This window comes from Bactrocera latifrons, unplaced genomic scaffold, assembly GCF_001853355.1.
Source record: "Bactrocera latifrons isolate USDA-ARS-PBARC rearing strain unplaced genomic scaffold, ASM185335v1 scaffold_101, whole genome shotgun sequence".
NCBI classification, from domain to species: domain Eukaryota; kingdom Metazoa; phylum Arthropoda; class Insecta; order Diptera; family Tephritidae; genus Bactrocera; species Bactrocera latifrons.
The window spans coordinates 1,033,200-1,047,737 of NW_017534420.1; the positions used below are offsets into that span (position 1 = coordinate 1,033,200).

At 35.7% G+C, this 14,538-nt stretch overlaps 1 protein-coding gene across 1 annotated transcript; it reads right to left on the reverse strand.

Moving 5' to 3' along the window:
- Window positions 1-4,888: 4,888 nt before the first annotated feature.
- Window positions 4,889-8,668, reverse strand: LOC108968005 (mucin-3A-like). Its single transcript, XM_018931724.1, has 2 exons — window positions 5,546-8,668; window positions 4,889-5,488 (listed from the first exon to the last, which is right to left on the reverse strand). The coding sequence occupies exons 1-2, from the start codon at window positions 8,124-8,126 to the stop codon at window positions 5,280-5,282; spliced, it is 2,790 nt and encodes a 929-aa protein (XP_018787269.1). The 5' UTR covers window positions 8,127-8,668; the 3' UTR covers window positions 4,889-5,279.
- Window positions 8,669-14,538: the final 5,870 nt, after the last annotated feature.

Genomic DNA, 14,538 nt, shown 5'->3' on the forward strand with positions numbered 1-14,538 from the left:
CTAACAGATTCTCTCTTTACCATTAACAAAAAAATATTTTATCTACTCTTAACAATTAACGTTTAAAAATTATAAACTTTAATCTAATCCTTAATTTTGGCTGTTGAAATTTTTGTTTCTGTAGCTGAGCAGCTTTAGATCGCAACGCTTAAAACTCTCGTACCTTTCATGACTCGGCTAATTCCGCTCGTTCGCTGATTGCGTCCCGCGCGTCGGTTGGGCAGGAGGAGGGTAATCGTTGGGTATTATTATTATTATAATACGGTAGTTTGGAGGTAAATTTTTTTGTGCTAGTTTGGGGAATTGAGATATGTGCAGCGGATCGAATAATCCTTTTTATCCTTAGTGTTGAGCAGAGAGCAATATTTTAACCAATCAGCTTTTTCTATAAGAAATTTTGATCTCGGCTTAACGATGTATTGCATCGGGGTGATGACGGAATTTATGATAGGAAAGTGGTCGCTATTGTGAAGGTCTTCTAGAGTATAGGAACAGAGTTTATGGGCTATGGAAGCTGAACAAAGAGCAATGTCTATGGGAGTGAAAGTTTTGTGGGAGGAAAAGTGAGTCGGTGATCTATCGTTAAGAACAAATAAGTTTTTTGAGAGAATGACGCCTTCCACTATTTGACCTCTTCCATTTGAGAAGGTAGATCCCCAAAGGGGGCTCAAAGCATTAAAATCTCCAATGATTATTGTGGGTGCAGGAACAGCGTTATTGACACCTATAAGTTCTCCTGCATTAAACTTTTGATTCGGAGGGATGTAGCATGTGACTATGGAAAATTTGAAAGCGATGTTAATTTCTATAGCAATGGCGCAAATGTTGGATAAGGCTGGGATACGTTTGTGTTTGATATGTTTTTTGACAAACAGGGCAAATCGCTTGTTTAGCTGATTTGTTTTGTGGTAGGTTATGGAAATAACCAATGTATTTGTGAGGAGTATATGCCGTTTTGTTTGCTGGGAGGTGAGTTTCCTGTAATGCAATTACGTGTGGTGAAAATTCATTTATGAGTACATTTAAATCTGGATAATTGTTAAAAAGACCTTTCAAATTCCTCTGAAGAATTCTCATAATCTATTTTGTGATGAGGGTTGTGTGGGTAATGGGGCGGCGGGAGTGTTACTGAGGTGGGTGATCAAGTTTGAAATGAGTGAGGTTGTTGCGTTGTATTCAAAAGGTGTTACAGTTGAGTCTTCRACTGCACTTGTTGTTGGAAGCGAATGAGTTGAATTTATTTGATTTATAGTGGTTGATACATTTTCTTCGTTCTTTGTGCTGCTTGTTTTAGAGTTGGAAGTTGTAGGTGGAGTAAGAGAGGAGAGCGAGATTTGCTCTTTTGTTTGCGTGTTTTGTTGATAGTTTGTGGGAGTTATATTTGTTGGGTTGTTAATAACGTGAGCGAATGAGGGAGATGAAGAATTGAAAACAAGTGGTATTTGTGCTTTATGGATAGTTACTGCTTCACGAAAAGATCATTTATTGTTAGTTTGAATTATTATTATATTCTTTATTTGAATGAACTTTGGACACAGTTTACTCGAGTCTGGGTGATCAGCAGAACAGTTTGCACAGAGAGTGCGAGTACAGGGTGAGGGATTGTGTGTTGGTAATGCACATGTATCGCAAGTAGGGACCTTGTTGCAGCGTTTTTTTTGTATGACCAAGTAATTGGCAGTTTCTGCATCTCATGGGATTTGGGTAGTATGGTCTTACTTTTGTTGTATACCATGAAAAATCAATTTTTTCCGGTAGGGAGTAGCGATCGAAAGTGGAGTTGGTTAGCCATTTGTGTATTTTGGAAATTTATAAATCGATATGACACCTTAGTCTTTCAAGTTTTCAATTATTTCATTGTCGGGAATATCGTTTAGGCACGGAGCGTAAATAGTACCTTTGCAAGAGTTTGAATTTTTGTGGAGCTCAATTTTTACACTGCAACGACACTTGCTTTGTTGTAAATTTTTTTGCGATAGTAGCAAATTACCAACCCTTAGTTGACTGATTTTTATTATTTCAGAGCTAATGGGTTTCAGGGATTTGTGAACGGCGAAGCAGAAAAATTTATTCAACGGCTTATTAGCATCAGTTGAACTTACCACTATATATTTGGGACTGTTATTGCTGTTGTTGATTATTGTTGTTGGTACAGTAGGGAATAATTCTTCATTCGATAATAGGACAACCGTTAATATCTTTTAAAGTGATAGGCTTACAAAAGCGCCTTAAGAAGTATTTGGTAGAGTAGTAAATTGTCTACAAAATTAATGCAATAAAAATCCCTATCTGATATACGAAACGAAACCTTTGACGGAGGACCTCCCTATTACAGTAAAGACCTCATACTTGGAGAGCCTTCTTAGAAGTACCTATCAACTAATTTCTATAAAGCGAAAAACAAAATATTCGTTTTTTTTCCCAACCCTAATACACACGTTTGTAAATATTTGTATATAAAGTGAACGCTTGGGAAAGAAATCAATTTACTTAGAAAGCAAATAAATTTGCAAAGTAAACACGAAAAGCAGCAGATGGAGAGCATAGTAGTACCATATCTCGGTCAACTGGTATAACTTAACGTTCACCGTTTGGCTTTCGGCAAAAATTTCTCAACGAACACCGCTGGAGGCAATGATTAATAGAATTTCTCAAAAAATGTAGTATACAAAAGTGTGCCTGCAGCAATTATACCACGACGGTCGGAGTGAATATAAATCAAAATAAGACGTTTAAGCAGGTAAACTGGCCTTACTTACTGTTAAATTTGACTAAAAATTTGAAAGGCCATTTTTAAAATTAATATGAACTTAATCAGAAACAATGCTGTCGTTCAAGTTCAAAATGCAGGGCTGAGCACCAATTAAACCAAACTGCATTAAATAACCCAGCGCATTATGATGCGTGGCGCAAAGCATTCGGATACGTGATAGCCATGGATAACGCTTGCTTAGCCGAAGCAAGCCGCTGAAGTGAGTGAGTCAGTAACATAGGCTATACTTAATACTTTAGTTAATCAATTTATTTTCACCGATTTTTTTAGTAACTCCTAATTTTAAACCCATACTGAGTGGTTATGATTTTAAGGCTCCCTAAAGCTCCCTTTTTTTAAATAAAAGTTAATTTAACAAATAAGCAATATAAATTATTTTGCAACAACATTTTTAAATTTTAATAAAAAATTAACAATAAATCGGTATTAAAATGTGCATTGATACTAACACTTGCTAAGAAATCTTATGACAATATCAATGCGAGGAAGTGCCATCATCTTTTTAACAACTTTCAAACTATTAGAAATGGATAATTACGTACAAAATTAGGGAGCATACATTTATTGATTTATTCGTTGGGTAATTTGAAACCGCCATTTTATCAACAATAGTATAAAATATCACATTACTTTTGATTTGAACATACCATGTATTGGTTCCATATGTAGTTTTTATGTATAGGTATATCCGTATATAACGTAAACTATAAGTTATTTTAATCGTTATGTTATTGTGCCCAGTAAGAAATTAAAGAAATTTTTAAATTTGTTTAAAGCAGGCTGATAAACAAACAACACATTTTGACAAATTTTAATACAAAACGATATTAACTCCTTCAAAATAGGGTCCTCAGTCATTAGCGCGATTGTTGGACTGTTTCAACGCCAATTTTTGAACGAATGCCTTTTTTTGAATGAGTAAATGGTGTTTGATCTCATCTCTTAGATCTGTTGGTACTAGTCTACATTAACATTAAATCGAAAAAGTTTTTTAAATTTTTCGATGGTACCGTCATTAAAAGAGGTGAATGGACGACTGGCAAGAGGCAATCTTGCGAAGACTTCATGACTTTCAGCGTATGCTTTGCAGAACTCATTGTGTAATTTTTTTTCGTCGTAAAATTTCCCAGACATACATTTCAGATAGTAAATTCATTGACAAATGAAGATCAAACTCCACACACGAACATCAAAAAATATTTGAGTTAACTTACATTTTTTTTGTGTCTATCTGTTCATGTTTTATATTATTAATAAAAACTAAAACTGAAAGCATTTACTTCTGAAATTGGATTTTATATATAATTCATTACATGAGATTAGTTGCAAGTAAAGTTTTGTAATGGCACTAGTTTATCTGAGGACACCTATATATTTCATTAATGTATATTTCTTTGTTAAGTCTGTATATTGAACGTAAATTCACAGAGTCTGAAAACGGCATGATTAAGTTCTGATAGTTTGATTATATTCTTGTAAATTTATTTCTTATTTCCAATATATGGTATAAATTTAATTTGTTTTCGAGGTATTTTATTAGTCCCAAAGGCATTCGTAGTCATATAAATATAAATTGATTAATTGGTTCACACACATTTTGCAATTTTTCCAAAATCTATCAACATTGATTAAAAAGTGTCAACAATACAATATTATATTCATATTTCCTAATGGGTTTGTGCGAATAAGTGAAAGAAGGTGTTGCTTAATAAACGATTAAACAAAACGAGTTCGTCGCAATACTTTTGCAAGGGAGATGAAGTATAAATTTATGCTGTAAAATTATGTATATTTTCACGAAAAAGACACAGCAAACAGTGTATCAGAAATGCAGAAAAAACTTATTAAACCTTGATTTTTGATTGTAAATTCAAATATCTATGGAGAAAGCTGATGATCCAGCCTGAAAATAACTAGACAGTCGTAGTAGTCGTTGATGGATGAAGCGAAGAAGTTTTTGCACAAAATTTAAGCAACAACAACCAAAAGTCTGTGTCTGATATGTTTTAGTATTTTCTACAGCTTTACAAAGGCACGAAACATAAAGAGAATGCTTTCACATTTAATTTAATATTATATTTTATTATTATTATTATTAACATCATAAGTATCGATATGACAGCAATAACGACAAAAACAACTGCATATATAATACATGCATGTGCAGGCATGAGTGGCATATACATACATATGTAGTTCCATTTTTCAGTATCACATTTGGCAAAAAAACTTATCCTAAAATAGCTTTGCTTCATATACATATATACATACATTATGTATAGCTCATGAAAACAAAATAACTCTGTTATGGCATACCAGAGATTCCACCACAACCGGATATATGTATGTAATTTAATCGTTGTTGTTGTTTTTGTGTTAATGATACATGCTTCTATATTTAAAAATTTGAGTGAGACTTTTCCAAATTTACTTGCTTAGTAGGTAAGAAAAAAGTTCAGTTCTAGACTCTCACGCGATCAGGTGTTAGCTTCTTCATATCATTTGATTACGCACCGGCCGCGACCAATGCCGCCAAGGCCCCTGCGTGCATCTGATGTACTATAGAGTAGCCAGTCAACACCTCGACACCATCTTCATTGACAATCCGACTAACCCGCGGTGGCGTCTTGTCGAGGGAACGCGCTTCATGCTCGGCTACAATTAGACTCATTGGCGACAAGGTAGTTGTTGTTGTTTTGGTGCTGGTGGTTACATCTGTTTCGGGAGTAGTACTTAAAATTATTGTTGTTACATCTAGCTTAGGCATTATACTTGTTGTTGTTGGTATTACATCTGCTGTGTTTGTAGTGGTTGCAACATCCACGTTTTCTATTGAACTTTCTTCAGTTGTTGCGGCAGTGTTCGTGGTAATTGTTGCGCTGTCACTCTCGTTTACCACGTTTTGCTGCTGCAGCTGCTCTTTTACTGTGCTCGTATGGGGCGTCTGCTCTTCAATTGCAGCCATTGTCGTCGTGGCTGTGCTCGCTTCTGATTCAGCTACATTCTTCGAATCCAGCTTATTTTCCGTTTTGTTAGTGCTTAGCTCTTTTTCAGCAGTAGCTAAAAGTGTTTTCCGTATCTCAGCGGACGTAAATCTTTTTGGGTCATCCAATTCTGACGGTTGTTTTGCTGAAGTTGTGGTTTCCGGATTATTGTTTAAGATCATTATGTCTTCTGTTGATATTTGCTGTGACATTTCCGTGGGTTGAGTATTAGGAAACACTTCAAAATTAGCTTGAATTGTACTTGCTTCTGCAGGAGATATTTCTCTTTGTGTGGAGATGTTTTCTTCCAACGGTATTACTGTTCTAGTAATTTCTTCTTCAATGAATTTTGTGGTGATCTCTAAATTCACTAGTGAGTTTTGCGTAGTTTTCTCCTCTTTATCGAATGATGTAAACAACTCTTCCGCAGAGACTGTTGTTGTTTCTAATGCTGGATGCTCTGTCTGAGATGTCTCTGTTATGCTGTTTGAAGTGTATGTTGGACTATATGATATTGTCGTTTGTTGTATATCATCCTTTAACATTTTACCTCGTTCAGTAACTGCAACGTTATACATTTTTAATATATTTGTTTTGCCGCCTGGCGACTCTGTAGTTATCGTGTCCTCCTCCAGTGCTCCTCTTGTTGTAATTACTTGTATTGGCGCTATTGTTGTATAAGTAATTTGTTGATTTGTTGCTGTCTCAGTTGTAATATTTTCAACAGTCGTTATTGTTGTAGTTTCATTTGTTGACCAAATAGATTCGGAAGTAATTGATAGTTTATTAGAACTGCTATCCTCAATTGTTGCGAGTTCGGATGTTGTAGTTACAGTTTCTAACGACTCTTTTTCAGATGGGAGATCAATTTTATTTGGTAACCTCGCTTCGCTTTCTACGGCAATAAGAGTTTCCAATGATTCAGTAGTCGTCGTCCTAACTGCAAGTTCAGACGCATTCTCTCCACTTTCGCGCAAAGGGTCGTCTCTTTGCACTTGCTGCAGGTCTTCAGTTTCTGTAGTTTCATTAATCTTTTCTTTGGTTAATGGTGCTACAAAAGTTGTTGCCTCTGCGACAGGTTCTGTTTGTGTCGCTATATTGTCGGTGGTGTTTATTACTAAATTTGTGCCGCCTGGAGTTGCATTTTCAAAGTTTTTATCACTGCTTGTTGGCGGTAAGGCCAAAGATTGTTGAGACTCCTTTCTTTTTTCAATAATCATTGATTCGGAAACTTCATGGTCCATATCGGTTAAATTACGGCTTGGTGATAGCACACTATCCATATTGCACAAATTTGTAGTTTCTTCCTCTGCTGATATTGTTGTGGATTCGGTTGTCGTTTCTTGGATGTCAACCGGTGTTGTTGTCTGGTGCAGTCGTATTCTCTCTAATTCTTTAGCAGCCAAATTTTCCTCATTGGCCTCAGCTGAAATGATTGCTTCATATTCTGCATTATTCTCCAATGCTTCATTTTTCTTCCCCTGTGGTAAAATTGTATAATCCGGTATCGCACTGGTTACTTCAATGTTCTCAACATTGTTATGTTGCCATGCATTCATTTCAGTAGTTTCCAACAACACCTCACTGTCATTTACTTGCGCATGATTAGCAACAGCTGTGATGGTTGCCAAGTTAGCTACATCAACCTTAGTTGTTGGGGTTGTGATGTTAATATTTGGGACTGCCATTGTTGCGACGTTTAAAGCAGCTGCTAAAATCTCATTTGCCGCTACGGCTGCTCTCACCAATTCACCTAAAATTGCCGGACTTTCAGTTGTTATCGAAGAGGCTATCGCTGTTGATGTTGTGGGTGACATTGGTGTAGTAGTTGTTGTGGTATCAATTTGATGGGGAAAACTTGTCCTAAATGTTGTTGCAACAACAAAACCTCTATCGTCAACTGTCACGTCTTCCACTGACGCACCCACGTTAGTAAGTTCACGCGCGAAATCTTGTTGTCTATCTTTTTTAGCTCTCCTACTTATCTGCTCCCTGTACCCTTCTTCAACTTGATCGCGGCCCTCCAACTCAGCCGCAGCTGTTGTTGCCAACTTTGCTACAACCACTGCTATTTCAGCTAAAGCCATTTCCTCCATAGTCATGGGCAATAAAGTGGTAGCCATTTCGGCTTCTGTTTCTACTTTGGGGCTAGTATACGGCTGAGAGTCTGTGGAAGGAAATTCAGTGTGTATTGTGTTGAAAAAATCATATTCGATTTTGCCAATTTCTAAAGCGCCACTCTTGTTGCTGGTTCCTTCCGCAGTTATTGCTGCTTCACCCATTGGCGCTCCCTTGGCAGGTGCGCCAAAAAGTAGTAGTGCTGCCAACGCGCAAGTTAGCATATGGCAAACTAAGGTATGTCTTGCCATTATGTCAGTCACTTTTTTCAGTGCTTTTGTAATATTTAACTATTAACTGTTTTCCCTTTCAATGGAATGTCGTTTTTTACGTCGTTTCGTTCAAGCTGTTTGCGCGGTATTGAATTTTTCTTCTGGTACTCGCTTGCGTTTATGTTCGTAATATGCACATTCAGTTTATGAGCAACCTGTTTTTAGTTTTTGTACAATAAAGCTTAACTTTACACTCGGCATAACCGTTTTTATAAGCTAGTTTGCTCTGTTACTGTTTATTCTTTGCCGCTCTGCAGCTACACATATTTACTGCAAACAACCGTCACCGTAAATGGCTAATGGTTGTCAAGCCACTTATTTTATAATAATCCTATATTCAAATCCACGCGTTTTCGATTTCTGATTCGTTCGACAATATTACTATTCTTACTTGTTTTTTTTTTTTTTTTTGTATTAGTTTACTTTAAATTATTCTTTGTAATTCACCAAATCCAACAGTCTTCATCGGTTGTGTTTATCGTGTAAGTACCATTCACTTTGGTTGTGACTAGTTGCGTTTAGGTTAGCTGAGGAACTAAACCCGCAGTACGGGTGTACAACGTTCATATACGTTTTCCGTTAACCGACTGGCTTTTACTAGTGTGTGTCTTTAACGCAGTCTCTGTCTCGGACTTAAAGCTTATTAACGCTATTTTTCGCATGAGTTCCTGAGGTTTTCTGTTACTGTTGGCACTTTGTAGGCCATCAGATGCTTTGTTGCTCTTTCGCTGCTGCGCTTGTTGTATATTGGTATTTCTCTTTTACTCTGTCGATCGCCTCTTTGACGTCTGTTGCTCCTGCGCAAAGTATTGCGTTTATTTGCGATATGATATTTGTTGATATTATTTGAATCTGCAAAATTAGTACACACACATATATACATACGTATTAAAGTTGCTAAATATTTCGCTATAAATACAAATACATATTTCAAAATACTTGCTTTCACCTACTTTATATAGTGAGGAGCTTTAGTAACAGTATATGTTTGTTTATTTAAGGCTTCAGACTCTAATTGTTGTTCTTATGATAATATCAAAGGCTAAGAGTATATTGTAAGTAATTAAGAACATTTATATCATATAGAAAAGAACGAAACAAGTTAAGAAAGTAAGAAAACCTTTGAAAAAGTTAAATACTCTAACTATTATTAGGACTTTTAATTCATTACTAATAATCCAAACAGTTCGAAATTCGTAAAAGAAAACTTTAATTGAACATCTATGGTAAAAAAAATTTGTATACTCTTTCAACTTGCATGCCAACTAGAGCCAAGCAATTTCATATAGATAATACTATATATAACTCTTTCACTATGGCGGTCACTGACCAAAGATCCATGACTCGTTATCTGTGATTGCTCCAAAAATTGGGGGTCACTTTCACACATTTTCAAATTTTCTTGGCATACTTCTACAATTTCTGGTCGTCAGTGGGACCATTTTCGCGCACATCGTTACAATGTCATGAACCACAAATTTTGATAAAATTATCATATGGGCAATTAAACGAATACTTAGTCGGCGGTTTCTCGGTGTTTGTCGAAGTCGCAGGTCGGTCTTCATCTGCGATCTCTTGCTTGATCATATCAAACGTTTCTGTCGCAGTTTACCGAGTTTCACCCAGAATTTAATCGTGTACCTCTGCTCTAACAAACGCTGTATTTCGGCTTGCTCCACTCACAGAAACACGTCGCGCGAAAATGTTTGTCCTGACTCTCTACGTACTCAGAGACCACCGCTTCCAGCAGCTCGTTCGTTGGCTAAGAACTCCAGTCGGTGTGCGCACGCTCCGAAGTATAATCGCGGCGGAAAAAAATCAGTCCTTTTACTTTCCGGACAAACCCAGTATGTATTATATGGGAGTTGGGGTAATGTCGACCCAATTTTATTTAGTAAATATTATCATTCCACATACAAAAACAAATTTTCCTTGAGTTTCATGGTTTATTTAGTGGTAGGTCAAGTTTTCGTGCAAGTTTATTTATTTTATGCATAAAGATACACTGTTATGAGTAAAACAAGGTCTCTCATATTCATTGAGTTAGTTAAAATATTGGCCGATATATGCGGTCAAAAGTTAACGGTAGATACTGGAATTCACTTTTGCAGTATTTGTGGTCTTGAACAGTTTTTGGTTGGATTTGGGACATATTTGGTTATAAGGTACTTTAAAATAATTAGTACTGCAAAGTTTTATCCCGTTATATTTATTACTTCTTGATTTGTACACTAGAAAGTGAAAGATTAAAATGGAATTTAAAGCTGTCTTATATGGAAGGTAGGCGTGCTTATAGGAAGAATATGAAAATAATGCTACAAACTAAGTTTAGTCGAAATCGGTGAGTAGAGTCCCGAGGTATGTGATTTAACGAAAAAGTGTGCGGTGCCAAGCCCGTGGTACAATTTTCACACCGGCTTTCATAATGTCCCTCATATCGATTTCAGTAGTCTTGAAAAGTAACGTTGTAGTGAGCGGAACTACTTTCCAATTTTCACACTGTCGGTAGGAGTTGTAAATAGTAAAAAAAAAATGCAAACTTTGTTATTGCGGCTTTAATAGTTTAGGAGATATGTATCGAACTCGTAATTGTTTTTGTACTATCACCAATCATCAAGATATCTAAATTTTTACTCCCGGATTTTAACTTTTCTCATTATCCTAATAATTTATACTACTATGATAAAATTGAAATTCTTCGATTTTTACTATGTCTAAATTTATTGAATAAAGAAGTGCGATAATGCACCATTTCATAGCGCATTGGTTATTCGTGATCATTTGATCTAAACAATTTCTTTAGATATTGTAAAGTTGCTTTAAATAATATGTCATGCCAAATTTTTTGGAGATATGTCATCAAAAAAAGTTCAGTTTGTATAGCAATGCTATAGAGATGCATTATCTGCTGATCAAACACATACGGACATACAGAAGGAGATGACTAAGTCGACTGATAAATTTTTGGGTCCACGCTTTCTTCTGGGTGTTACAAGCTTCGTTGCCCTGTTCAGGGCATATAAGATATATTGAATACAACTAGGGAGCAGGTAAAGTAAATTTTAGCAAACGCTGCGAAAGGAATTTCATATATGTAGTAAGTTGCACCATAAATTGTTAAAATGTACATACAAATATACAAACTCTAGAAGTATTGTAAGGCAAACTGGTTTTAGTAGCTCAACATGTGTCTTTGCTTTATTCTATTTAGATTTTAACATACATATGTACACGTATGCGGTTTATTCAATAAATTTTACTAATCGACCAGCACACATTTAGCCTACGCACAGATAATAAGCTTGAATAAGCGCCAGCTTCTGTTATACATATGTATGTATATGTACACTCTAACAGAGTATGGGATGTGTCATTGGCTAATGTGCCGTATTTTCCCTCCCTAACGCACTTATTTGATGGAAGCAAATAAAATATCAGAATAAATAGAAAAGAAACAAACAAAAGATTTGTACAATAAACTCATAGCGCGCAATATTTTCATACATAATAAAAGTACAGGTAAACCTCCTCCAACGCGGTTCCCATAAAGTGCAAAGTTTCCACATTTTCTTACAACGCGATGTTTACGAACATTTTTTCAAATATTTACTATTTTAATTTGAAAAAGGTTTTCTTGCCCAAATAAAATTCTTTGCATTTTATCTATACTTTGATTCTGTTGAAATTGTTGATGCGTCAAGAAATTCGTCCTTCAACCTTAAAGGTTGCTGGAAAGCACTAATACCGGAAATAGACGTTCAGGGCACTGTTTCTACACCAATAGAATATAGAAACATAGTGAGATTGGCGAATGCAGTAGAAGGTGATGGATTTGATAAATTAAATCCATCCGAAATAATCGAAGCAGATTTAGTGGCAATGACAAATGAAGAATCAGTTAGACGTAGCTCTGGCGATCTTTCCGATGTTAAAAATAAAAACTGTTTAAAATAAAAACACTAAAAAATATCGAGAAAGTTTTAAATGTGGCGGAGCAGTTGGAAGAATACATTTTGGAGAACGACCCTTTAAGTGACAGAGCAGAAATATTTAAACGAAATCTTCAGAACAATTTAGCTCCCTACCCAGAAAGTTATAAAGGTTTGCGAAATAAGAGCAAACAAACTTCAATGCACGATTTTTTCAAACCAATAATCGTCGAAAGGATGCCCGAATCTAATAGTGGATGAAGCTCAGATTTTGAACTAGTACGAACAAAACGTTCGCAACAAATCATACTAAGTGATGAGAAGGAGTAGAAAGTTATCGTTCTATTTTGGATTTAATTTATTAAATCTTTTAACTTGAATATTTTACGTAGAATTGAAATTTTATTTTGTTTTGTGTTGTTTTTTAAGTAAATGGAATGTTCAATTCAATATTTCTCATGAAGTAGCCGTTTGATCATATTGCGCTAAGTACCGTTATTGCTTCTATTGTTTTTTCTTTCTCCGTAATTTGTAATATCATTTTCGCGATGGGTCGAATCAAAGAGCACGTGCGTAGGCAAATTGTGCACAATTACTGCATTGAAAAAAGCATTTCATACAGAAAGCTAGCAAAACGATTTAAAGTCAGTGTGAATGGTATAAAAAATATTATAATAAAGTTCAACGAAACCTGTTCTCTTAAAGATTTATCAAAAAGTAGGCGAAAAAAAGGCCCTAGTGACCCAAATCTTGAAGTAAAGGTGTTGGACTTAATAAACTAAAACAAATCAATATCTGTGCGCGATTTGGCGAAAAAAGCTAAAACCAGTGTTACTGTGATTCAAAGAGTGAAGCAAAGAAATAACTTAAAAACTTATAAAAACAAAAGATTCCAAAAAAAGTCAACGACAAATAAAAATTGGGAAAACAAGGCTACGGAAGCTGTACGAACGTTTGCTTAAAGATTCTGTTGAGTGTGTTATAATGGACGATGAAACATACGTAAAAATGGACTCAAGAACATTACCAGGTCCCCAATTCTATGCAAAACCAAAAGATGGTACTGTCGACCAATCAGTGTCAACAATTGAAGTAGAAAAATGTGGCGAGAAAATACTCATCTGACAGGCTATATTCTCTTGGGACCTTAAGACCACTCCATTTTTCACAAGGGGTACTATATCGGCCGACAGTAAAAAAAAATCGGCCATTTTATAAAAAAAAAAAAATAAGAAACACATCGTGTCAACAATATTTTGGCCCGATTTAACCACAGTGCACTACGCTCATTCCACATTGGCTTTGTTGAAGGATAACAATGTCAATTTTGTTAAAAGAGAGAAGAACCCTCCAAACGCTCCAGAATTTCGCCTAAGAGAAAAATATTGGGCAATTGTCAAACTTGAAAAGGGATCATCGAGGCCGATAACGTCAATGAATTAAAAAAAAAAAGTGGCTTAAAGCAAGTCGAGCCGTAACAAAAGAAGGTGTGCAGAATTTAATGATGGGAATTAAACGAAAAATGCATGAAATAAGAAAATAATTTTTATTTACTAGTTTTAGTTAAAAGTGGACAAAAACTCTTCTATTTGTTATTAAAAAAAGTTACAAGCAAAAATTAATAAAATCCGTTACGTTACAAATAAAAAATTGTGTGCAGTTTCTTTTCGGTACAGTCCTTATGTTCGTATGACTTTACAAATAAATACACAAAATTATATTAAGCACCTTTTTTCACTATACAAATTCTAGTATTTTATTGAAAATTTTTTTCCTTTTGAACCAAACTGTGATTTTTGCATGGAGTTAGAGTCTCCTATAACGCGATTTCCTATAACGCGAAGTTTTTCAGGAACCTATTCACCGCGTTGTAGGAGTATGCTGTATATACATACACACATATCTTCTTCTTCTTAATTGGTGTAGACTCCGCTTACACGATTATAGCCGACTTCGAATACTTTCAGAGCTGGAATGTTTTCGTCCATTCGAAACAACATGACCTTGCCAGCGTAGCCACCGTCTTTTAATTCGCTGAAATATGTCAATGTCGTCGTATATCTCGTACAGCTCATCGTTCCATCGAATGCGATATTCCATAAATCTTTCACAGAACTTTTCTGTCGAAAACTCGCAACGTCGACTAAGACTCATCCGTTGTTGATATCGTCCAAGCCTCTGCACCATATAGCAGGACGAGAATTATGAGTCGGCATACCCCAGCAACTGTACACTCTTATAGAAGATGGTACCTTCTCTATGTATTTAGTTTTGCAGCTAGAACTATTTTCTCCAGAAGCATGTTGAAAAAGTCACGATAGGGAATCGCCTTGTCTGAAATCTCGTTTTTTATCAAAGGGCTCGGAGAGGTCCTTCCCGATTCTGACGGAGCTTTTGGTGTTGCTCAACGTCAGCTTACACAGCCGTATTAGTTTTGCGGGGATACCAMATTCAGACATCGC

Excerpts from the sequence above, each read along its gene's own strand:
- LOC108968005 (XM_018931724.1), bottom strand. The coding sequence starts at position 8,126 with ATGGCAAGACATACCTTAGTTTGCCATATGCTAACTTGCGCGTTGGCA. Across the intron at positions 5,489-5,545 it reads TGTAATACCAACAACAACAA|ATGTAACCACCAGCACCAAA; the intron begins GTATAATGCCTA and ends CTCCCGAAACAG.